The following is a 25,939-nucleotide window of genomic DNA, read 5'->3' on the forward strand; positions in this document are numbered from 1 at the left end:
AGGGCGGACCCTCAGAGCCCACCCTGGAAAGGTCCCTTTCTTTGTGGGTTTCAAACATTTTTTTGCTTCTAGCAATGAGCAGCCTTTTCCAATTAAGTGTTAGGTGGCCCTGGGATGTGACACTGACGCGAGAGGAGGGGCGGCCCAGGCCCCTGCGAGCGATCCAGCCCCACAGACTCCACTCTGGGGCTGCTAAGAGGCCCACATGTTTGGGACGCTCACTGTGTTGGGTAGGAGGATGCGGCATTCCCAGAGAGCGAGAAAAGCATCCTGGGCCACAGATGGGTCCCTAGGGTTTGCATTTTGTCATGCACCACAACAGTGCTTTGTCAGGGATCTGGGAAGCCTGCTTGGTGCCCAATAGGTTGCTCCTCCAGCCTCAGGCTGAGAGCTCCGGCCAGGAGGAGGCCCAAGCCCGCAGCGTTATCCTGGGAAGCGTCCTTTGTAGAAGGCTGCCAGCTTTTTAAAAAAGAAAATTAGTATTTTTCATTTATTAGCAAGACAGAGGCAAAGATCTTCATCTGCTGGTTCACTCCCCAAATGCCCACAATAGCCAGGGCTGGGCCAGGTCAAAGTCAAGAGCGTGGAACTTTATTGAGGTCTCCCACGTGGGTGGCAGGGGCCCAGGCACTTGGGCCATCACCTGCTGCTTCCTAGCGTGCACATTACCAGGAAGCTGGAATTGGGGGCGAAGCCAGGGCCTGATCGCAGGAGCTCTGATTATGGGTGCTGGTTTAAACACTGCTGAAGCCCTCAAAGCTGCAGGCTTTCACTTCCCCTTGGTCTGCGGAGCTGAGTTCTCTGGATCATTCCAAAAACTCTAAACTGGGAAGGCAGAAATCTCTTTGGTGATCCCAGCAAGGTAGAGGACAGATCCCTGCTCCTTCCTGGCCCACAGCCTCTGCCTGTGCAGGTGAGCATGTGGCCTGGATTAGCAGTGCCCAGACGCCTACATTTCACACGCTCAGAAAAGCAAGGCCGCGGATGCAAACTCACACGAGGAGGCAAGCTTTCTGTCTGGCCACTCAGGACATTACAAGCAAACCCTCCTCCTATCTGTCTTTTTATAACACAAAACCAGTTTGACACCATGCGAGCTGCCAAGGACATTATCCATACATACAATTAACTTAAAGGAAATTTTCTCCACATTTTTCTTATTTTGCTCATTTTGCCTGAGTCTGTTAGCTTCCTATTGCTATAACAGATTATCACAAAATTAGTGATTTAAACCACAGACCTTACTCGAGAGAGTGCACATGCTGCTGTACCCTGGTTCACTCTTCAAATGCCTGGCGTGGCAGGGACTGGGCGGGGCTGCAGCCAGGAGCTCAACCCAGGTCTCCCGTGTGAGTGGCAGGAGCCCAGCTACTTGCACCATTGCCCCTGCATCCCAGAGCCTGCGTTAGCTGGAAGCTGGAGTCAGAAGCCAGAGCTGCCTGTCAAAACCAGGTACTCCAGTACAAGATGCCAGCGTCTTAACTGGGGTAGGCTACACGCCTGCCCAGCGCTCCCATTTATTATCTGACAGTTTCATGCCAGCAGCCTGGCCACAGAGTGGCTCTGCCGTGTCCTCTGCTCAGGGCTTCAGAAGGCCAAAGTCGAGGCATCAGCTGGCCTGGCTTCTTACCTGGATGCTTGCATGGGGAGGATTCGCATCTGTGCTCACAAGTTATTGGCAGGATTCAGTTTCTGTTGGCGGAGGGTGACACATGACCCTCTTCGTCTTCAAACCAACAATGGCAAATCAAATCTGTCTGTGCTTGGATCTCTGATTCCCCTGGCCTACCGGCCAGAGAAAGATCCCTGCCCTGAGGGCTTGTGTGACTGCCTGGGCCCACCTGGATAGTCACAGTCCGCTGGGGAGGAGCTGTAACTGCACCTGCAGAGTCCCTGTGTTCATGTAACTGCCTTCCATGGCAGTAACACCAAGGGGGCAAGGGTTATCGGGGCCCAAACTGTGACAGCCCGTCTGGTGAAAAATGGGCCAGATAAAAGCCTGGGAGATCCTGCCAGCTCCTATACCAGTTGTCCCGAATCCTCAGATTTGGGGGCTGACAGATCCAAGAGTTGTATGTTTCCGAAAAGCAAGGCTGTCATTGCACACAAAGAATCTTGCGTGGTATTTGGGGGAATGTTTGCTGAGCAAACAAATATTAATAAGTTCATGGTTGCTAATAATATTTTTATGCAACTGTGATGATAAAGCCCGTGGTACTCTATTATCGTTGTCATTAGCTGCAGATTAGAAAACCAGCCAAAGTCATTACAGAAATGTATTAAAACCAGAAAGGATTCGGTAAATCACGGACGGAGCAATTAGAACATGAGCCGGTCTGTCATGTCCACCGCGTGCCGCTGAGGGCGAGACGTGCTGCTTTCACGCCAGGGCGCCGATGAGTGCTGGAAGATCCCAGAAGCCAAGAACCTCAGCTTGCTTTTCTCTCTCTCCCTTCCTTCCTTATTTCCTTTCTGTTTTCCCCCTTTTCTCATTCTTGACAAAAGACCTTTCACTTGGTGGATGTTGAAATTAAACTTTTCGATGGAGTGTTTTCCCGATGACCTGCAGGGTACCACCCACACCCACATCCAGGTGTTCTGAGCCCTCCTTTGCCTTCCCCAGGCCACCTTGTCCCCTTCGCTGTCTGTCACCACGGCAGCTGGGCTGTGTTTCTTCCCCAGTCCCTTTCAGGCTGCTCCTCTGCCTACAATTCCATCGGAAGTAACCCCCCCCCCCCCCCAGCCTACACTGGCTCCCCCTGGGATACGCACAGCCCAGATGCTGCAGTACCAAGACACGGAGCGCAGGTGGGGGGTGTCAGTGGGCCCTGTAGGGGTTCAGCAGTTGCTTACAAATCCTCCGTGGGCCAGCTCTGAGCTCTGGGGACACAGCAGGGATAGAGCAGTGACAATGCCTTTGCCCTCACAGAGCTTGTGTCCTAGTTGAGGAAGTCGGTTGGTATATAAAAATTAGACAAGGTGATTTCAGATCATTTTAGGAACTAGAGGTATGGGAGGATATTAAATAGGTGACATGTTAGAGAGTGGCTGCGGGTCAGGAGACCTGAATGATGGACAGGAGTGAGCCAGGCTGAGTATCAAAATTGTAAAGCTCCTGAAAAAGTGGCATGTGCAAGGGCCCTGAGGCAGGAATGAGGAGGCAGGTGAGGCTGTATTTGGTGGGTAAAGGGGAGTGGTTGGAAATTGGACCAGAGTAGGAGGTAGGGGCTGAGTTGTGTGGCTTCCATTTTAGTAAGGAATGTTATGAAAACTATTCCAAACCTATATATCACACAGAGATGTGATCCTGGGACCACTGAACCTAACGTAAATGCACACACAACACAGAGAAATATCTCATCTACTGTTTCACTCTCCAAATGCTTACAACAACCAAAGCTGGGCCAGAAACTCCATCAAGGTCTCCTACACGGGTGGCAGGGACCCAAGTATTTGAACCTTCACCTGCTGCCTCCCAGGGTGTGTGTCAGCAGGAAGCCAGAATCAGGAGCAAAGCCAGGACTCAAACCCAGGTACTCTAACAAACACAGGTGCAGGCGTGCCAGGCAGCATCTTAACCGCTGCACCAAATGCCTGCTCCCTTTAGGAAAAAAAAATATTTATTTGAAAGGCAGAGAGAGAGGAACATGTTCCAACAGCCCTGGCAAAAGAGCAGCTAGCTAGGGGAGAAGAGCTTTGCCCAGCAGATGCAGACCAGGGCGCCTCACAGTTGGCCAACACTGGGACGATGTGCTGCTGGTTTTCAGGCCCCAAAGTGTGTAGTTCTACTTCTCTGGAGGACGTCAGCTGCCACGTAATTGAGCAATCGTATCTTATACTTTATACGTTTCTTTCAGCAGCTGTAAACACCTCTGTTTCTCAAGTTTTCTTTTCTCATGCACCTGCCCCCCTGTGGATCGCTTTATTAATGTGAAGATTTGACGTGTGCCCGCCATCAATTGTCAAGAGACTTACGCTTTTGAGAATTATATTCCGATAGAAAGTTGGGCTTAAGTGTACAGAAACCGGGAGAAAGCCTGAGACTCGTTTATGTTTTACAAAGGCTTAACTGGGCCCCGGGGGAAAGCCAGGCACCTGCTGAGGAGCCAGCGCCTCTGTCCAGGGTAGGGAGAACCATGGGGCTGGAATGGGGGGTGATGAGCCCCAGCTGCCCCCTGGCACTCAGGCACAGCTGCCCGCCCTCCACACCCGGGGTCTGTGTCCTGGTACTTAGCTGTGAGCTCCTTGGCAGGAGCTGAGCCTGACCTTGACATTTCTTCAGCCTCCAGCCCTGGGGACACAGCAGCACTCGCAGGTGTTTGCTGAATGAAACCGTGCCTTTAGATTTATCATCATAAACTATACATAGCAGACATCTTGCCACTTCAGCCACTCCCAAACGTCCAGTTCAGTGTCCAGTTCACTGACCCACCTCCAGAACATCTGCACCTTCCCAGGCTGGAACTCTGAGCCCATGGAGCAAACACTTCCAGCCGCCGCCGTTCTTTCTGCCTCGGTGGACGTAGCTACTCTCTGTATCTCAGTAATTGCAATCGCAGACTGTGAAGGCACTTGGACAAGTTTGAGGAAAATGAAGTTAAAAGCTAAGTGTATTTTGGTGGCCCCGATTTTAAAGTCCATGCATAGTTTTTTCATAGTATACGTTTTCCAGGGACTCTTTGAAAACCTCTTGTGTGCATAGATTTCAACATTTTTTTTTGCATCAGAATAAGCATGTCTTTTATTTCCATTTTCCTGAACTCTTGGAAGTGCCCTGTATTTGTCCTTTCGTGTGGTTATTCCGCTCTGCATAAGGTCTTCAAGGTTCCTCCAGCTTGTAGCTTGTGCCTGAAGTTCCTTCCTTTTCAGGGCCTGGTCGTATTCCATTGTATGGATATACCACAGTTTGTCTATCCATTCACCTGTTGATGTACGATTATGTTGCTTTGCCTTTTGGCTCTTGTGAATGATACTGTGAGGGACATGGACATAGACATACAGATTTCTGGTTAGGTGCCTGCTTTCAGTTCTTTTGGGTGTCGATCTAGAAGTCAAATAGCTGGATCAGGTGGCAATTCTGGCTTTAACTTTTTGAGGGCTGCCACACCGTCTTCCACAGTAACGGGACCGTCTGATGCTCCCCTTAGTCGTAGGTGGGGTTCTTGTTTCTCCACATCCTCACCACACTTGTTTTCTGTGTGATTTTATAATAGTCATCGTAATGAGCCTGGATTCACCACCTTCTAGACTATAAAAGGCCTTGGGAAGGGGACATCCCAGCGTGGGGTGTTTGGGGGAGGGGCTTTCTGTGGCTGCCCTGCAGGTAGCTGGGGGCCAGGAGGAGGACCTACGTTTGGAGTCTTTGGTGGGAGGAGAGCCAAGGGGGTGCTGAGGCCACACTTCCCTGAGGGCCCCACCCAGAGGACAGAGACCCAGCTCCTTTCTCCAGCAGGGAGATTTGTTCCCGGGAATCCATGGATGGGCTCTGGCCCCCGGGCAAGCTGGTTCTCATCTGTGCCCTTCTCCTCTCTCTGTTGTTTTCCAGTGTGACAACGCGAAAGGTTTGAAAGCCTTCTATGACGCAATAAAATACGGGCCCAACCACCTGATGGTGTTCGGAGGCGTCTGTCCGTCCGTCACGTCCATCATCGCAGAGTCCCTCCAAGGCTGGAACCTGGTGCAGGTAAGGCCCCGCCTCCTTCCGTGGGGGCAGCGTCCCTGGCTGGCCACCGGTCCTGGCACAGGGTGGTTCCTAAGTGCCCGGATCTGGCAGCCTTGAAGCCAGCCCAGTGCCGCTGAGAGCCCTGGGGCTCCCCCCAGGCTTCCCAGGATACCTTTCAGCACCCGCACTGCTGCCTGCCTGCCTGCCTGTGCAGCGGGAGCGCCTGCTCATGCCTCTCTCTGCATGGCAGAGCACCTGCAGGCTGCCTGCCTCCCCTGACAGGAGCCCACTGTTCCCCTCATCCGCTCCCTGCCAGCCTCCGCCCGCTGCTGGAATTCCCTCTTGTCTACCCAGACTGCCTTTCTCCTGGGCTCCTGGCCACTGATTCCTTGTTGACACTGGCAGACACTGGCTGCTGCCATGCACCACTGATTGCTCCCCACAGTGAGTGTGCAGTCTCTCCTAGGTGACCCTCGCCGGCGTTAGCCAGTGTTAGAAGGGAAGAGAGGGAGAAGGGTGGAAACATACTTGACAACCTGGGGGATTGGTGGCCATGCCTAGGTTTATTTCTTGGACCCACTCATTAACCCTCCCTCCCTCCCTCCCTCCCTCCCTTTCATCCACCCATCCACCCATCCAACCAACCTTCCTTCCTTCCTTCCTTCCATCCGTCCATCCGTCCATCCATTCACTCTTCTCTCCTGACATTGAGTCATCCGTCCATACATCTAACATATGTTATGGGCAACCTACTGTGTGTCTGGAATTTTTCGGGTCCTGAGAGTATAGTGCTGAACAGGATAGACATGATCCCTATGATTTCAGCACTTCCGTTCTGGGAGGAAAACAGGGGGAAAAGCAAATAAGTAATAATACTAAGAGCTAATAGTTGCAAATGTAGGAAGGACCTACTATGTGCCGAACGCTGTTCTGAGCACTTCGGTGCGTTAACTAACCTGTATAACTGCTCTATGCTGTAGGTGCTATCATCATCCCCATTTTATAGATAAGGGAAATGAGGCACAGGGAGGCTAAGTAACTTGCCCAGGGACCCACAGCTAATAAGCGATCGGACCGAGACGTAAAATCAGGCAGTCTGGTCCTTGCGATAAGACTGGTAAGAAAACTCGGCTATGAGAAAAATAAACAGGGTGATGAGATGCATAGTGAGTATCTGGGCAAGTAGGAAGGACTTCTTGGAGGAGGTGGCATTCAGACTGAGACTTGACGGGTGGCCACTGAATGAAGAGCATTCCATGTTGGTGGATGGAGTAGCAAATGCAAGCAGGCCTGGCAAAGAAGCTGGCACGTCCGTGGAACGGCAGACAGGACAGTGGGGTTGGCCCGTCGTGGGCCGGCAGGCAGGAGCCAGGCCACACGGGGGATCTGTGTCCGGGGCTCTGGGAGCAGAGGCTAATCTCACAGCCTTAAGGAGTGGTGGTGAGATGTGATGAGAGCAGGGTGGGGTCCCGGGAGGACCGCCCTCTTGGTCCTGAATAGAGGAAGGCTTCCCAGAGCAGGTGCTGCAGAGCCTGTGGCTAGAGGCACAGAGAGTGCTGGGCAGCTGGGAGGTGGGGAGAGTGTTCCTGGCAGAGGAAAGCAGGCATGCGAAAACCCAGGTGGGAGGGCTGTGGGCGTGGGGTGTGGAGGAGTGGTGAGTCACTCTCCGTGGCCAGAGCAGGCCACTCAGTGTGGGCAGGTGTGGTGGGACAGGAGACCCGCAAAACAGCTCGGCGTGCTCTGGGCAGACCTCATGGTGCAGGGGGGCCAACATGCCATGCTGTGCTGAGAGGTGCCCTAGGCTGCTGTGAGAGCTTGGGTGAGGCACTGACCCTCTCTGGGTCGGAGCTTCCTTTCCTGGATCCCCGGGGGGCATGCTCACTGCTCATTGGATCCAGGACCTGTCTCCCTGAGCCTCATCTGTGAAACCAAGGTGGCATTGGGATTGGCTTCTTAGGGTGGTTGTATGGACTAAACGATTGAGAAGTGCTGAGAGCTGTGCTGATACCAACTCTATGTGACTTCCCATGGCCGCTGTAGCCCTGCCCTATCTCCTCCCTGCTACCCAAGTTGAATACTGGTTAGTTAGCTCCCTGGTGTTGCTTGTATTTCTACCTTACACTGTTTCCACCACTAGACACATCCCATTCTCCCTATACCTTGAGTATTGAGTGCCACCCATTCTTTAGACCCAGCTTAAATGTCACCTCCTCCAGGAGGCCTTTCCTGACTGCTACTAGAAGGATATTAAAGCAGGGAATTTCTTTTTGTCTCCTCCTCCTGCTTATTTCTAGCAGAGCATTTGTGCAGCCTGCGTCCCCACATGCCTCTGCCTGTCTCTCTCTGAGTTTGGCAGATGGGTGACCTGTTTCCAAAGGCTGTCCCTCCACCTGGGCTGTGAGCTCCTGGGGGACACGGCCTCAGCCCGAGTCACCTTGGCTTTCCCCTCTTCCTTACGCTGCACAGACATTATCAGGTATCTGCTGGATGACCGGGGACAGAGGGACCTGCAGGCAGACATGTGGCCCAGGCGCACTCCTTGGGAAATCCCTTCCCAGGGGAGGAATCCAGGGAGCTTCCTGTACTATCTGCCCCCAGAATCCCTGAGAAGCCGCACGAACAAGCACGGCATCGGAACCTCCGGGCTCGCCAGCCCCAGCGAGCTGACCCCAAGATGGGCTTCTAGCCGAGAGGAGCTGAGGTGGGGACCTGGGCTCTGGGAAGGGGTGGTATTCCTTACCTACACGTGAGTGTTAAGTCACTCCCAAAAGGAGTGGCCTAAGATGGCAGTGTCACCTGTGTCTCCCGTGGGTCAGGAAGTCAGGACTGCAGGGTGGCTGCTCTGTGGTGTGCCCCGCGGTGTGGGGGGCCGAGCGGCAAGACTCAGAGGCTCGGCTGGGGCTGGGGCACCTGCTTCCGAGGTGGCTCACTCCAGGAGGCTGCCCAGGCGGCTCACCCCTGTGTGGTCTCCTTGTGGGTATGTCCTCATGGCTAAGTCTCCTGGAGACCAAGGCAGAGGTGGCCAAGTCTCTCGGGCCCTAGGCCTTGCATCCCATGACTTCTGCTGTGGTCTATCCCAGGGCTCCACAAGGCAGGGCAGTAGGCAGGGGTCGCTGGGGCCATCTTGGAGGCTGGTTACCATAGTGACTAAGCTGGGTACAAGTTGCCTAGCCGGTGGGAATTGAGACCAAGCCCCTTCCCTGTTGGGCTAAGCTCCTGCTCATCCTTCAGAACCCTTGGTGGGCACCCCTTCCTCCACGATGCCTGCCCTGAGACCCTTCCTGCGTGCCTCCCACCCCGCACTGGAAAGGGACCTCAGCTGTTCCTTCCTCCTCTGCACTGAGCCTCTCCCCAGGGGGTGGAAACTGATTCTTATGCAGAAAGAAGAACAGAAACAGAACCTGGTGTTTAGCATAGGTACCGGTGTAGTCCACTTGCAGATTCTCCCGTCTGTGGTGTTACAGTGTTGCAAGGGTATTACAGTGTTGCGAGGGGGCGGGGCTAGGGAAAGAGCTACAGGGCTCCTTAGGAGACAGATGGTGATAGGCCGTTGAGGAGCACTCGTCCACAGTCCCTGCCCAACCCTGTCCAGCCCTCTGTTCTTAGATAAACTCCTTGCTGGGCAATGGAATTCGTTCTGTGTCCTGGTTTTCTATGCTAGGCTGGGAGCTTCTTGGGAGCAGAATCCCACATTTTTGTCACTCCCTGCTCCCCAGTGCCCAGCGCAGGTCTTGGCTCGAAGTAGGTCCACACCGAGTGGGTGTGGAGGATCCATGAGGGACCTGGAACCCTCTGCAACAGAGCCTCTGGCCGCACGAATGGACTTGACCATGGGGCGGGGGAGGGTGTGGCGGTGCTGACTCTCGGCCTCCACCTGCGGAGCCACTCTTGTGTTTTAGTCGGGCTCCTTGGGAGCCCACCAATGCCTGAGCATTTGTTATGAGAAACTGGGGCCAGTGGGGGCTCCCGCTGTCCCGGAGTGAGGGCCCCCCAGGAGGCAGGAGTCCAGGACAGCTGGGACATCTCCCAGCCTGGTGCAGGCAAAGATCTGCATCCTGATGGGGAGCCGCCTGGGTGGCTGCGCCGGCCTCCTGCCCACCCTCAGGAGCCAGACTCCCGGGACCTCCTCGGCTGCCCCGCCCCCGCTCCAGGGCGGAGGGGTGCCAGTGGGTCTGCAGTCCCCTGGATTTGAGGAATCCCTTCACTTCTGCACACCTGGGCAGAGTCTCCCAAATGGGAGAACGCGTGTAATTTGTCAAATTCAAAAGGAGCTCCCACTGCCCTTTGCGGGAGCAGCAGCCCGAAGCGTGGGCTGGGAATGAGGAATCAGTTGTGGCTGTTTTCTGTGCCTCAAAAATAGGGATTCGCACGCCATGGGGTGAGAATTCTCCGAGGTGCTGAAATGGCTTAAATTTAACTCGTGCCTGGTGCCGGGCGTCTTCATTCGTGTAGAGAGGCTAATATTGTTTTTGTCATGCCAGCGCTCGCCTAGCCACCGGGAGCCTCTGTTCCTGCACAGAGGAGTCACAAGTCCTGCCCTAGAGTCTGCCAGTGTGATGGGCAGGTGTGTGTGTGGGGGGGGGGGGGGGTGGCCAGGGCAGAACCTACCTGGGGTGCAGGGCTCAGATCGGGGAGAGATCACCCAGATCCCTCACTCAGGGCAGGGGGAGGGAGCACGCGCAGACCGGAGAATGCAGCCTGCTGTGGCTCCACGATGCTGGCATGAGAAACAGGAGCCAGGGCTGCAGGGGGAGGGGAGCAGGTTTCCCCAGGCTTCCCCATTGCCCAGGGTTCACTGGGTTCACATGGCATCCAGGCCGCCCTGGGCAGATGGACTCTGTAGAGTAGGCACCACCAGGGAGGGGACTTGGAATGTGCTTGTGGGAACAAGGCAAATTCCAGGGCTCCCCTCTGCACAGGTGTGGATCAGGGGTCCCCTCAACCCCTTCGAAGACGGTAAGCCCCCCTCACCGACCACTGTCCCACCAGCAGCTCCGCTCCAGCAGCTCGGGTGACTGAGACACACTGAGTTCCTGAAGACCGCAGGGCCAGGCGGCCTCCAAGGCCTGTTCACCCCCCAGGCACCAGGGCTCCTTAACAGCTGCAGCCGGTCCTCAGGACGCCTGGGAAGGAGGACACAGAGACCATGGGAAGGGTTTGCTGCCGGGCTGCATCCCCTAGGGTCGCCAGGAGGAAGCCCAGATCCATGGTGTGGCAGGGGCTACTCCCACACCTGGCCATTTCCACAGCTCACTTCCTGTCCCTTCGTGCTGCTGGTTTCCATACAAGCTGCTCCCCTGCCTCCGTGGTCTCTCCACCTGGAGGGACCGTGTTCATCTTCATGGTGCAGCTTGCGTGCCCCTTCCTCCAGGAAGTCCCCCGCCCCCCGTATCACCGGCTCCCTTACCTGCAGGCAGTCACTTGACTCAGGCACCTGCATCCTGGTCTGGTGTGCAGGCAGAGCTGCCCTGAGCGCTCAGGGAGCATTAGCCCCAGGCAAGGCAGGTGCCCACCTGCTGGCTGGCCGTGGACTCGTGCCCGAGGAGCGGAGCGCAGATCCCCAAGCCTGCCAGACCCGAGCTGACCAGCCCCTTGTTGTAGGCATGCAGAAGACCACCAGAGGGCCTTGGGCCCAGCCTCAGCCCACTTCACTTTGGGCTCACCATTTGTTTGGTTTCTAAGGAATCCTTTTGAGCTTCCCGCAGAGCCTTGCCTTCAGAAGGTGCCCCCAGCAGGTTCTTAAACTGTAGGTGCATTGCCCCCGGCCCTGGTGCCAGCGCCCTCAGCCCAGCCTGCACCTTGCTGGGGTGTTCCAGTTTGTACCATGAGGCCGTCTCCAGGGAGGAGCTCTGGGGTCGGAGGAGGGGCCAGGCGGGCATTGGCTCCCTGTTCGCAGGTGCGCTGACACTCATGTCCCAGCGCCTCCAGGACTCCATGCCTGACGATGCTGAAGCATGCTTGCTTCTGACATTTAAAAAACAAATCAGTGAAAACCCCCACCCTGGACCCTTTGCTATTTACCCAGCTCCTGCATCATGCGAAACTGTTAGTCGATGGCATTTTTTCTCCTTTGAACAGAAATTTGGTCATCCGGCTTGATTTTCTCACCTGATTATTTTATTAAGCTGTAGATTCCCCCAGAAATCGACAGTTTGCTTCTTACTGCTCACAGGCTGTAGAATTTCAGGTCATTTCATAGAATGCCTTTGATCTTAGCAATCAAGGGCTCCAGTGACTCCATTGTACAGGCTGGAAAACTGAGGCCCAGGCTGGGGTAGGCCCTTGTCTGTGTTCTCGCCGTCACAGCAATGCTGGCTCCGTGGCTCACCCTGTGGTGCTTTGCAACATGAGAGTCTTGTTCTGTGTCTCTTAGCCTCCCCTATACTGTATGCAGAGTAAGAAAAGCCAACCTGCCTCTGTGTTACGTAGAGGCTGTGAGAATCAATAAAGCCAGTGAACGAACACACTTGATAAACGGCAATGGTAGCTGCTCTCATGAGGGCTAGGACCACTCCGCCAGCGCAGACCTCTGATGGTGGCCATAAGAGGTTAAAAATCTGTCCCAGCCGCCGCCACCAGCATGAACAAGAGTGACTGCAGACCCTCGCATTAAGGGGTTGAGGGGATGGGGACTCTTGGGTGAGATGCTCCAAATACACACAGCATCTACCTCTCTGCTCCCAGGAGCCCCAGCTCAGCAGGCCGGAGTCCCACGTGGCTGCCACGCCCTTGCCGCACTCCAAGACCCCATGGGAAACACTTAGGAGTGTCAGTGTGATTAGGCCTGGCTAGAAACTTTGCTGCTGCTGCTGCTCTCTAAGAAAGAGAATGGAGGCCAGTGATTCAGGGCAGGCGGGAGCTGGGTCTTGGCACGGATTCCCCAGGGAGGCCAATTAGTGCATTAATAATCTATGAGCTGCTTCCACCTTCTGGATTCATTACAAATAAGGAAAGGGCGCAGGAGGAGAAGTGAGATGAAGGGCATGTGCTGTGGGCCACGCCGAGGGTGGGAGACACCCCAAGGACCTGGGGACTTGCTGGCCATGCCATCGGGTGGCAGGTGCGTGAAAAAGGGGGCAGAGCAGCCCACCTAGGGTGAAGAAAGGTTCCAGGCCTTTCATCCGGGCACAATTGGTGGGAGGAAGTAGGAGCCCTCAGAAGGCTTTTCTTGACAAAGGAGTCTGGGAGTTGGCTGGAGGAAGCGTCGGGGGTGGCCATGGCAACAGAGTCTGTGGGACCCAGGGCAGTGGGGCAGCGGGCAAGCCACACCCGATGGCCAAGGCGGTGGAGCAGGGAGCGTGGGGAAATCCCGGGTGCAGGGAGGCGGCGCCGGCTGGCATCTATCCACGGCCCCCACCCTCGCGTTAGCTCCAAATCTTCAGCTCCAGCCACGCAGAATTTCTTGAGGCTGCTCAGCTGCCCTGTGCTCTCCCAGGCCTCAGCCTTCCCCCAAGGGGTCCCTCTGTTCCTGTCCCCTTCCCCTTGAAAACCACGCCCAGCCTGAAAGAGCTGGTCTCAGGTAGGTTCCTTCTGCTTCCATGGTTTCTCCCCGGTTAGTTTCCAGGGACTTCCTGGCTCCGCTGGGCCCCCACCGCAGGGGTACCACACCCTCTCATAGCTAAGTTTCCACTCCCGACTGTCACACTTGTCCCCCGCTAGACGGCAGCACCCCCAGGACCGGGCCATCTCTCAGTGCCTACACCCGCCTGGGCTCCATGCAGGACAGGGACCTGGTGATTATCCAGGCTCTCCCATGCCCTGGCAAATCCACCACCCAACACCTGACACCCCTAGGGACAGAGATGTGGCAGAGAGCCAGGGCAGAGGCTACCAGAGGGTACCTGTCCCTCTCATGCCTGTCATCGACAGAGCAGATTCGGGCAAATCAGCAGCGTCCTCAGAGCCTCAGTGAGCTCATCTGAGAAATGGAGCTCATCACCTGCCTTTCTTCTGGCGTGTCAGGCAGGGCGGGGAAGGTGGAGCCGGTGGTGGCCTTGTGCCCGCTGGCAGCCCTGCAGATCGAGAGATGATATTATCACCACTGATGCTCGCCATCTGAGGCTGTAGCCAGGCCTTGGCTGGGGAGCGCCTGGAAGATTTATAGGTGTCCGTGTGTCTCTTGATTTAAAGCTGTGTGTGTGAGATGAACTCGCACAGGCTGTGAAGGCGATTCAGAACAGCGACGTGAAAACAGAGCCGGTAGCAGAGGCGCAGGAGCCCCAGGCTGCTGGGAGGGGGCACCCGCAGCCTTCTCTGGTTGAGTTTCTACAGTAGAAAAGCAGGTTGAACCAGAGTACGGCGGCTCCCGGTCTGCCACTGCCAGGAACCCAGTGTCTCCTAGAACACTATGCCTGCAAGGTGGCCAGTCTCTAAGGAGAAGTGGCCACAGTGGATGGAAGCAGCCAACCGGGGCGGGTTGGCCACCCTCAGCAGCTCCCGTCCTCTGCTGTGGGCATGGCGGCCCGGACAGCTCTGAGCACTGCCTAGGTGGGGAGCCGCGCTCAGGTGTACTGGCTGGCTCTGGGGGTGGGGGTGCTGACAGGGGATTCAGATGCCAGTGAGGGGGTGTGAATGGGCAGTGCGCCCCCGGGGTGTCTGATGAGGGACTCATCAGGTGGGCGGTGTGGCAGAAGTTGTCAAGTTCGCTAATAAGCAGATTCCAGCACACTTGATCAGCATCCCCAGGGCAGGAGCCTGGGGAACTGATACTTAACAAGTGCCCTCGAAAGTTTTTATGTTCAGGGGAGCTTGGGAGACGCTGGTCTGGAGAGCCCCTGAGCCACGTGGTCCCCAGCCCTGTAGCAGCAGCAGCAGCAGCCTCCCAGGGTCCACCCAAGACTTGCTGGCCCTGGGCGATTCTAAGGTGCCCTCACCCCGGCTTACCTGCGGTCTCTCCTGGGAGACCGAATGTGCCAGCTGAGCAGGGGCTGTTACCTAAGGGAGATTCAGAGTAGAGTTGGCTAAGGGAACAGCTGTAGGTTCAGACTCAAGACCGCTTTCATAACAGCAGGGCGAAGGGGCCGGTGTGCTGGTGTCTTCCTGGCTCAGGCCACCACCCGAGGCCAGCAGCACGGTCCACGGAAACCCTTGTGTGGTGTGGAGCGTGTCCTGACCGCTGACCCAGCGTCTCTGCAGCCAGTGAGACCCCTCCCCACACCCATCCTGGCTCAGAATATGCAGAAGGGACCTGTGGCCCCAAATTAGGAGTAATGGGCAGACACTGTGCACCCTGGGAGGTGACTCGGCTTCCCATCCTGGCCCTGCCTTTTCCTAGCTCAGCGGCTTCACACACACCGCCAGCCCTGCTGGAGCCGCAGTAGCTACTTTCGCAATTGCTATGCTGTCTTCCCAGGACTCCCAGGAGGCTCTGGTGAGGCCAAGCCCGGGAAGGGGCTTGGTGAGCTGCCGGGCAGTGCTCCAGGGACAAAAGCTCGGCCTCCGTGTTGGGGCTCGGCACTGACCCCCGGTCCTAGGTGCCATTTGATGGGGTGGTGTGTGTTCATCCCTGTGGAGGGGGAGGCGGCAGCCCAGGCAGGCTGCCACACCAGGTGCACCTGTTGGCTTGGGTCACGTGGGCTCGGGTTCCCCACTGTGACTTGGCAGTGGCATCTGTGGACTGTGGGGGAGGGTTATGAAGATGACTCGAGATGACACCCGCTGAGTCCCCTCCTGTATATGTTGCTCTCCTTCTCCCTCCTGGGGGTCCACACAAGGACAGAGGTGCCCAGGTGGCACCCTTTCCCACCCGGGGCCTGAACTCCGCTCTCTGGGATGAGAGAAGTGGTCTGAGAGCCTGCCTTGCTCTCCCTAGGCCTCCTGCTGCCAAGGAGGTGTGCCGGGCTGGTTGATAATGTCAGGTCATTATTCCCTGTGGCTCAGAGCCATCTGTGCCTGCCTTAAACCTGGCATCTTCCCTCTCGGGCCCCTGCGTGTGCTCTCCCTGGCTTGGACGACCTGGTTCCCCTCCGTTCCTAGATGCTGTGAGAAGAAGCAAGCAGGTGGTCCGCGGCCAAGGCCACGGAGCACGTAATTCCATGTAGCACGGAAGTCACAGCCTGGCGCCTATGCCGAGCCCTTGACCTTGATGTCCTGTGGTCTCCGCCAGTGCTCTCCGCACTTCTACGGGAAGGGAGGCCCAGAGAGGTGAGGCAGCTTGTGCAGCCAGCCCTCTAGCCCTTCCTCTGTGTGCTTATGGATCGAGTCGGCTCTGTGCAGCTCCCGGGCCTTTGCCCAGGCCAATGCCGTGGCTGGATGCCTTCTCAGCCCCCGCCTCACCTGGCCGAGGCTCTGTATTTTCTGATATTTAGTTCAAGTGTTACCTCCTCCTCCAGGAAGCCTTCCTAACCCCCCCCCCTCCAACTCCCCAGAAGGTACCCACCCTTTCTTTGGCATTTTCTTCACTTCCTTCATTGTGCCCCTCCTTCGATAATTTAGCCTCTGACAGGGTTCCGGTGTCAACCACCACACAGTGGACCGTCCTTACCTATCTGAGCCTTGGCTGTCCCCTGAGAGCCTTGCAAGGGAGCTGGCACTGAGTAGATGCTCAGAAATCGTGAATGGACACCCCTGCATGGCCTGTACCCAAACCAATTTGTGACACCACTGGTCTATGTCCCTACACTTGACCTTAGCCAAAAGGCCGAGAAGCCATGGGCCTGGCACGGTTCCAACATTGTGCACAAACACATTGACTCCACACGCCCACACTAGGAAGTGGACACTGTTACTCTTCCCGGGCCACAGAGGAGGGAACGGCAGGCCACTGCGCCAGGTGTACCTCTTACCCCAGGTCAGATAGGCTGGGTGCACACCCAATGTCTTGGCCAGTGCTAGGTGGCCCCTGAGTCCCTCCTCGCAACCCTTGGGCTGCTCTGCCTGTCCCGCAAACTGCTGTAACCCTCACAGCGACCAGAAGGGAAGGAAGAGCAGGCATTGTCCTGGTCAGGCCGGCCTCCCAGAATGAAGAAAATAAGGTACAAAGAAACCAGAGGCTTGGCCTGCTTCCTTCTGTGAGCAACGCCCAGGGTGAAGTCTCCCAGGAGACCTTGGGAGCCCAGGGGCCCCAGATCTTGTGTCACAGCAGTTCCTCCTCACCACGTTGGCAAGAAGCTCACAGTCTGAGTGCAGAGAGCCCCGCGGGCGCCTGCCTCCTGACACAGGACACTGGCCGTGTTCTTCTTGTGACTCTTTCATGACATGAGCCTGTGCACGCACCTGCCCCCACACCTGCAAACTTGCTACTCATCCAGCAACTTGTTGGGTATAAAAGATTAATGGCTCCTTTAACTCAGAAAATAGATGGACTGATGATTGGTTGGGGAAAATCAATAGCTATGCTAAGCACTTCAAGCATGTAGTACTTGTAGTTCTACTCTGGGTGGTTTTATAATGAATGAGTTGATATTTGTTTTTTTTTTAAATAGAGCCCAGCCTACATTGGCTTTGAATTATACAGAAGGCTTTTGCTTTATCAGCTTACTAAGAAGACTAAATTATTTATGGTTCCATGATGCAGAGTTTGAGCCTTATACAGTGGGAAGCACTCTACTTGAGAAAAACAATCCTTGGTCAGATAACTACGAGGGAGGGAGAGAGAGGTCTTTCATCCACTGGTTCACTCCCCAAATGCCTGCAAAGGCCGGGACTGGGCCAAGCTGAGTACTGGAGCCTGGAACTCCATCTGGGTCTCATACATGGGTGGCAGGGCCCCAATTACTTGAGTCTTCTGCTGCTGCCTTCCCAGGGGCATTAGCAGGGAGCTGTATCAGAAGCAGAGCAGCCAGGACTTAAACCAGCACTCTGATGGGGGATGCTGGCATTGCAGGTAGTGGCTTACCCTCTGCACCTCAATGCTGGCCTCCATCTGGGCCACTTTTGAGACACTGTGTTGGCCTCATGGTATCCAGGAAAAGCTCCCTGCCCATCCTGGGTGTCTTCTGAAATGCCAGGTCCCTTCCTGGAGTTATGGGTGCATGGAGCAATGCCCCAGCCTCTGCTACCACAAAGCCCCCTCCCCCACTGCCCCAGCCCAGTTCTCGGAGGAAGTCCTCTTTCTTTGGGAAGTCCTGCTTAAGTGTGCCTCCAACAGACTCCTCATAACCTCTCCCTGCCCTACAGCATCGTCCGGGGGACAGGGCCTTGTTCGGTGTCAGCCTTGCCCCCACTGGGCTCCTCTGCTTTGTGTGTGGTTGGCATCAGAGCCCAGCACGTGCTCTGGAACCTGGGAGAACCTCCAGGAATTTTTGTGACTGGAGACTCTCTCAACCTCTCTCTTCTGTGTATGTAGCGTCATGAGTTCGTGGATTTTTAAAGGTACAGTCAGTGTACTATATTCCAGTCCGCTGTAGACATTATTTTTTAACTGTTTTTGCTGCTGTATTTGTTTTTCCACCTTTTCCTAAAGTTTTCCTCCGATTTCTTATTTTGAAAAATTTCAAGCCTGCATAAAAAGTGAAAAGAAAGGGAACATCATCTACTTCTCCCGAGATTCATTCCGCGTAGTTTACGTTTGGCTGGGTTCGGTTTCCCTCTTCTCTCCCTTTGCCCACGTGCACACACGCACATCACATGCACACACCTGCGCGAGCACACACGGTCGTTTATTTTGTCACTTGCCAGAAGCTGGCAGATACCGTGGTGCTTCAGCCCTACTACGTCACTTAGTATGACTCTCCTAAGAACATTTATATTCTCTTCCATAGCCATAATAGAATTAGCACACATAAAAATGTAACTGATATAATATTACTTACTATATGGTCCATATTTCAATTTTTCCCCAATCTTCCCCAAAATGCCCTTATTGCCATATATTTGGAGGAAGGAGGGCATCTGGGATCCCATTAAGGAGCAGGCGTGTGTTTGCTGTTGGGTGCTTAGTCTCTGTTCTTCTAGAACAACCCCTACTTTTATTTATTTATGTATTGGGTTTTAGGGCATTGACCTTTTTTCTGACAGCCCCAGGCCGTGTTTTTAGGAAGTCCCACATTCTGTGTGTGTGTGTGTGTGTTTCTTCGCGATCACGCTCAGGTGGAACAGTCTGGGCAGCACGCTCTACTCACTGTCCTGTGCGCTCTCTGGAGCATGGGGGCTGGCAGCCCATGATGTCAGTGTGCACACCTGTTAGGGATGCTGACCCCAATCCTGGCGGCGGAGGCATCTGCCGGGTCGACTGTAAGGGTACCTTCCCCCGGCTCCCCCGTGCCACTGTGGAGTTCTCTGTGGGACGGGGCCTGGACCCAGCACCCTGCTGCCTTTCCCCTGCTGGTTCTGGCTTCAGGGGCTGACCCCTGGGTCTGCAGTGGGCGTGGCCTCCTTCTGGAGGTGAGCTGCGCCTGCTCTGTGCACCCGGCCTCCTGTCCTGCTGTGACCGTGTTTCCCCCGGCCTGTGCCCACAGCCAGCCTTGCTCCAAGGAGCTCTGATTCCTCCTGGTGGGGATCGGAATTGAGAAATCATCCAGGGGCTGAGTGACGCTGTTCTTCTGGAGGTTGTTATTTCTAGGTTCTTCCATGGACTGAGATTGAAAATAGAATGATTAAGATTTTACGAAAAGTGTTTCAGCTACGAGGCCATAGCAGACAAGCATGGGGCAGCCTGCCAATCACCTGGCCTGAATTCTTTGTAAGAGTCCAGGTCATGGGGATCAACAAGACCAGCCACAAAAAAGGGCAGGGAATATTCTAGATGGACAAGGGCAAGGACAAGAAAACACGAACCAAACACAAGGCATCCGCGTTGATTGGATCCTAACTTTTATGTGCAGAATTGAAGGAATTGAATGTGGACTTTGCATTAGAGGATACTGAATCGTTATCTGTCTTCGTAACCGCATGGTGAGGATATCAAACTGCATTCTTAGGGGGCACCTTCCGTTTCCTCGCTGTGGAAGGATCTTCACTCTTTCCACGGAAGCCCGACACTTGCTTGTGTGGCGGTACCGTCGCTGGCAGTCGGTCCCTTCCTGATGGCATCGGGATGGTTTCAAGTCTGTCATAATCATCTCTCCACTTGCTGTATTTGCACCAGGGTAAAACAGGACGTAAATGCCAAGAAGTGGGATTTCTGGGTGAAAGGGAAAAAAATGCATGGATAATTTTCCTAGAAAATAATCTTTGTCAAATAAGAAATCTAAAGAATGAACTTGATCAAGAAGAGCAGAAAGTAACAGGCTAATATCTAAAAGGGGACATACAGCAATTAGAATACATAACTCTTTGTGAAAGAGGCTGGCTTTAGCCTTCCGGCATTGTTGTCTATGGTCTGGCACCTTCTGTCTTCTCTCCTAAAGGAAGAAGGATTTCTCTTTGTACATTAATCATGGAATTACACAAGCATAAATTTTAGGCCTGAGGTAAAAGCTACCTAGTTGGTTTTAACAATAGAGAAGCTGAGGCCCAGAAAGAGGAGGGGAAGAACAGGAAGATTAGGATTAAAAAACCGCAGTTCAGGCCGGCGCCGCGGCTCACTAGGCTAATCCTCCACCTGCAGCACCCGGTTGGGGTGCCGGATTCTGTCCCGGTTGCCCCTCTTCCAGGCCAGCTCTCTGCTGTGGCCCGGGAAGGCAGTGGAAGATGGCTCAAGTGCTTGGGCCCTGCACCCGCATGGGAGACCAGGAGGAAGCACCTGGCTCCTGGCTTTGGATCGGTGCAGCACACCGGCCATAGCAGCCACTTGGGGGATGAACCAACAGAAGGAAGACCTTTCTCTCTGTCTCTCTCTCACTGTCTAACTCTGTCAAAAAAAAAAAAACCAACAACAACAACACCCAGTTCGGTTCAGTCCCATGCAGGGCCATAAGCAGTAAGTGAAATACCTACTTCGTAAGGAAGCGCACCTGCTCTTAGCCTGTACCAGGAGCCCAGTGCAAACCTGATCTGCCGGAGTCCACCTGAGACGCTGCATCCACAGATCCACAGTGCTATGGCCAGGCCGTGGCACCTCCTGCGCCAGGGCTCCCTTGGTGTCTGGGGCTCTTGTTGCCATCTTTTGTGTTGTTCTCGGACGTTCAAATGCAGGATGATAAAGGGTTTGGGTGGAGGGTCCGACTGGCCTGGAGCATTCAGGCTGAGGATGTGGGTGGGCTGTGTGTGTGGAGGATAATCTGCATTTACATAATTGTCACATTGGAAACATTCCATTTGGATTCTGAGCAGACTGCATGGACAGGCAAGTGGGGTTGGTCCAGCCCAGCCATGAACTTGGGGTATGAGCCTGGGCAAGTTCTTTCTCTTTTCTGGTGCTTAGGTTATAAAATAGGGAGTTAGACACACCCCGAAAGGCACATGAATGGCACCTGTGCCATTATTTTCTCCTACGGTGCTAAGTGCAGACATGACTAATGGATTACCACACACTCACTCTTCACTTCCTTATCCTGCTCCTCTTGGCAGCCTTGGCAGCTCCCCAGTGATGTTGCAGAGGCTCCAGCCTGTTGACAGCACCTGTCTGAGATGCTTACCTAGGACCACCTGGTAGAAAGTGGGACACCCAGTGAAATTTGAATTTCAAATAAATAAAGATATTTTTTAGTGCAAGAATGTCCCAAATGTTGCTAAATCTGCCAACCCTATTACGTAGTCCATTTCAGTTTTTCCTCTCTCTTTTTTCCCCCCTTACATAATCGATTTCTGTGATTGAGAGATCAACCCTTTCTTCTTGGTACTTCCTATGGTTTGCATTCCCCAGCACCCGGTAAAATCCTAGCACATTCTACATGGCCTCGATCCACATGGTGATGGGATCGAATTGGAGGTGATGGAGACTTGGGTAGGAGATTTTGATCTCCGACAGCCATTTTATTCTTGCAAAAACTCTTTGATGAGCACTCAATCCAAAGCTTCCCAGCTTTCATCATTTGCTTAGCACTCTCTTGATTTTGCCAATCCATGTGCCACTTGTGTTGTTAACTTCTGTAGGATTTTCCTTTAAGTTGACTTATGATTTTAATTAAATACCATGAACAGAAAATCAGTATCATTTACTAAGAAGACAGTGTGAAAGCAAATAAAGGGAAAATACACCTATTAAAGCAGAAACTGTTAATCCGGGGCTCACTTAAAATCATTAGGTGCACCCCCAGCAGCGCTCGTAAAACACTTCATGGAGCTCCCGCCGGATTGGGAACCCTCTCGACAGTCCTAGAAGAAGATCCCCGAGGATCATCTTGACTACCGCCAGTGACAGGGAACTCAGTGCTCCATAAGGTTTGGAGTCGTTCTTGATCCCTTATTGGTAAACACTTCTTCTCCATATCGATCATATCGGCTCCCTGAAGCAGTTTTGCATTTGTCCTGACTTTCATTCTGGGGCCCCGCGTGGGAAGCTTTGCTCCCTCTGCATCCATTTATCTGTTCCTTGATTCAGCGCATATGGAGTGCTTTGTATCTTCCGGTCTGTTTGCAGGAGAACGTGAGAATCACAGTAGACTATGATACGGTTGGTGGAGGTGGGGAGGCGGCTCTGGCCTAGCCTGGCTGTGTGTATGCAGGGGGGTGGGGGGAGGCTCTCCTGGGGAAGCTAGGGGAGGCTGGCCTGCTCTGGGACACAGAGGCTCAGAAGGAGGTGTGGGAGGGGACTGGAGGTAGAACAGGTGGCCCTGGAGCCCTCGAGCCCATGCGTCCATACCCAGCATCTCATTTGATCTTTCACGGAGGCCCGGGGAGTGAGCCAGGACAGGAGTCATTTCCCCATTTCCCAGATAAGGAAACTGAGGGCTAACAGAGCGCTGGTGGCCAACAGCTGACACACAGAGGAGCTGGGGCTTTGCATTCCACAGCCTCCCAGCGGGGCTGTGCTCCGGACGCCTCCTGCCTCTGCCCCTGGGCGGCCCCTCCCTGGGGGCCTCCAGCCCCAGCCCCTGCCCACTCCATCCCAGAAAGCTTCACTTTCTTGGACAGCATCTTTGTATTCTCTACCTTTTGTATTCAACGCATGTCCTCAAGCCCGGCCACGAAGCAAACCGGAGCGGCCTGGGCTCCAGCCTCCGGCCCTTTCTTGCTTGTGGAAGGGGCTGGCTCCCGGGGGTAAGCTGAGCCTGAGAGAGCCCTGGTGTCCCTGGGATCCGGGCCAGGCTCCCCTGTGAGCCTCCGCTCCCCAGGTGGGCCTTGGGAAGCGGGCCTGTCCAGTGGAAGGTTCCAGGCCTGAGTCTGCTGCTCCGAGCTTTGCCTCGATGGGCCCAGGAGAGCCCAATGTCTCTACCACAGAAGCCAGGCCTGCCTTCCTCCTCGGCTCTCGTCCTTGTGAGAACCACGGCGAGGCCTTGTCTGCAGGACAAAGGGCAGAGGCATTTTGAGGGCCTCCTGTGCCCTCCTGGCCTCTCTCTCCCCACGGCAGCAGAGAAGCCTGGAAGACAGCACTCAAAGAGCTCCCAGGCCACGCAGTGGGATGGGCCCGGCCACCAACCCATTCTCAATGTCTCATAGCCAGGGGAAGGAATGGCACTGGGAGCACTGAGGGAGAGCAGGGAAGGCTTCCTGGAGGAGGTGTCATGAGCAGGCCTGGGTGGCTGAGGAGGAGCTGGCCCTGCATAGATAGGAGGAGGCGCATTCCTGTTAGCTGCAGGTGCTGCGTCCTGTCCCCCACCAGAATGGAAGAGCTGGGGCCCAGTGTCCCTTTCCTCCATCGATGTGATTCAACCCATCGATTAATTAGACATGCCAAACTGATGGAGGAGGCAGGAGTTCTGCAGCATGGTAATTAAAAGGCAATTGGCTCCACAGCTGTGTTCACAAAAGGCCGCTTTACACGCACACACATGCACAGACACACACACACAGACCCCAGGTACAAGCAAAGTGCCAAGGCGCTGGGGACGCCAAGGCCGCCGCTGGTGTGACTTGTTAATTTCCTGCATTTGTCACCTGCGCAGCGGGGAGAGAAATGGAACGTTCTACCAGACGTTGAAGAGAAAATGAAAGACATACATTCTCATTGTACGCAATTAGGCAAGCAGTGTGATCGGTATGATTTTTTTAATTAACGAGCCATTTTAAAGTCACTCGGATTTACCAAGGCCGGCGTGGTCATGTCTGTGCCTGGCGGCAGCCACGCAGCCCCCTGAGAAGACGCTGACCTTCGCGGAGGTCTCTCGCGTGTGAAACAGGCACACCCATCTCCCATCTCCCCCTGCCTTCCACTGGGGACACGCTGCAGCCGCCGGCCCCTCCCGTCATGGCGAGTGGCACCGACTGCTCCTGTGGCACTCTAACTGCCGATCAGAGGCCACGCATCACCATCCCCACTGCAGAGTGGGCGGGGGAGGTGACCCTCGCACCCGGCCTGCCCACGCACAAAGCCAGCATTCTTACTTGGCTGCCGCCCTACTCCCAGCACTGACTTGGGTTTGCTGGCGCTCTATTTCACTCCCATGTCTTTTATTTTGTAGGGTTTGCTTTAATTATTTGAAAGGCAGAGTGACGGGGAGGGAGGAAGAGACAGAGAGAGAGAGACAGACAGAGAGAGAGAGAGAGATCTTCCACTCTCTGGTTCACTCCCCAAATGCCCACAACAGTCAGGGCCAGGCCTGACCAAAGCCAGGAGCCAGGAACTCCATCCGGGTCTCCCATGTGGGTAGCAGGGGCCCAAGTGCTCGGCCATCCTCTGCTGCCTCCTTGGCACGTTACCAGGGAACTGGATGGGACTCAAACCAGCGCTCTGATACGGGATGCTGGGGTCACAGCGTAACCTGTGGTGCCACAATGCTAGTCCCTTACACCCGTTTCTGCCTTTAAAGAATTCAAGGAAGTACTTCAGCAAGTTCTAGGGAGATGGAATTAAATGTAAGTTTATGTTGGGGCGAATCGCTTTGAACCCCACGCATAGTCTTCTCATGATTGTCCTTATTTCAAAGACTCCCGCCATTGGTGTGAATGGGACAGTTTTTTTTTTTTTTGCACCCACATAAACGTGCCTGTTAATTCCATTTCCACCGCCTTTCGGGAGCGCTCCTGCAGTATTTGCTTTCTGATCTTCTTCATCTAAAATAAAAGTGTCAGTGCTGAACAGGGGAGTGAAGGAGGGAGTAAGGCGTCAGAAGATGCTGTGCAGGCCAGCGGCCTCCCCTTACACAGCAATAAAGTCCACGGCTGCCCCGCTGCCCCTCTGGATCCGGGAAGGCCGTTCCTGAAGCTGTGGCCGGCAGTTGCCCGTCGGCTTTATTGTTCTTTAAACTGCACACACATAGTTCATGCACTCACCTGTGGAATTTCTCCCTCCTGAGGGGACGCATGCGAACACTCGACTCTTCCATAGGACATCAGGTGTGCACCTGCTTGTTGTTCTGTGTCACTGAAGCGGATTGGCTCGGGAAGTAGCGTGTGAGAAGCGCCGGTGCAGACACACTGTTTCTCTTTTAAGCACATCCCGTTTTTCTCTTCTGCCTCCTTTCAGACTGGCCCAGTTGCTTTCCAGTCTCGCACCTGGGTGCCGCCCTGGCTGGTGGCCTCTCTCCTGTGTTGGAGAGAGATAGGTACTGAGAACGACCTCCCCGGCCCTCGCCTCCCCACCTGCTAATGTGTGACCTTGACCAAGTCATCTCCCTTCTCTGGGCTCAGCTTTCTCAGCTACAAAATGGGAATAAGAAAGTCTACTCTATCCATATCCTGGGTTGTTGCCTGGATCAAAATTAAACAAAACAAGTCACTGTGGTTTGGAAAGTGTCAAGAAACAGGGAAGAATCCCGGTAGTGAGGGGAGGGAGCAGGAACTTGTGAGGCAGCTTCCTTGCTCTGCCAGTTGCTTGCTGTGTGACCCTGTGCCTGTGTCTTAACCTCTCTGAGCCTCATCTGGGAAATACACATCCTAATAGCCTGGGCCTCCTAGGCTAAGTCCTTCAGGCAATGCTTGCTTATCTGATAAGCTTTGCCTCTTCGGAGCTGGAGGGCCCCAGGCAAGTCACTGTGGCACCCCAGCCTCAGTTTCCCCAAAAGGACACAAAGGCCATCAGTGCCTCCCCCCTCCCTCTCAGATTGCTGCAAGTTCTCCAGACACGTGTGGTGCTGCTGCTGGGCGCCTCAGAGTGACTAAAAGTTGACGCTGATCGCCAGTGAGGACAAGGGACTGTCCCCGACGTGGTCCCCACCCAGGCTCTCTCCCCTGCTTAAGAAATCGCACACTCATGGCAGGTCCAGGCCCCGCGCCTCCCAGGGCCTTTGGTTGGGATGGAGGCTTCCAGAACATTCCGGAGCGCTGGGCATTGGTTCGTTTGCCCTGGCTAATAGGAAAGTCTTCGCGCCCGTGTGGCCTCACATTCATCTCACGGGCCTCTCTGCGGAGGCGCCT

At 54.7% G+C, this 25,939-nt stretch overlaps 1 protein-coding gene across 1 annotated transcript in view; it reads left to right on the plus strand.

Moving 5' to 3' along the window:
- GABBR2 (gamma-aminobutyric acid type B receptor subunit 2) overlaps positions 1-25,939 on the plus strand; it is a 351,363-nt gene that overhangs the window by 116,763 nt on the left and 208,661 nt on the right. Inside the window, exon 2 of the mRNA XM_062206955.1 lies at positions 5,546-5,683. Within this exon, the coding sequence (XP_062062939.1) occupies positions 5,546-5,683 (138 nt within the window). The remainder of the gene's footprint in view (positions 1-5,545; positions 5,684-25,939) is intronic.

The sequence above is a fragment of the Lepus europaeus genome, chromosome 12, assembly GCF_033115175.1.
Source record: "Lepus europaeus isolate LE1 chromosome 12, mLepTim1.pri, whole genome shotgun sequence".
Classification (NCBI taxonomy): domain Eukaryota; kingdom Metazoa; phylum Chordata; class Mammalia; order Lagomorpha; family Leporidae; genus Lepus; species Lepus europaeus.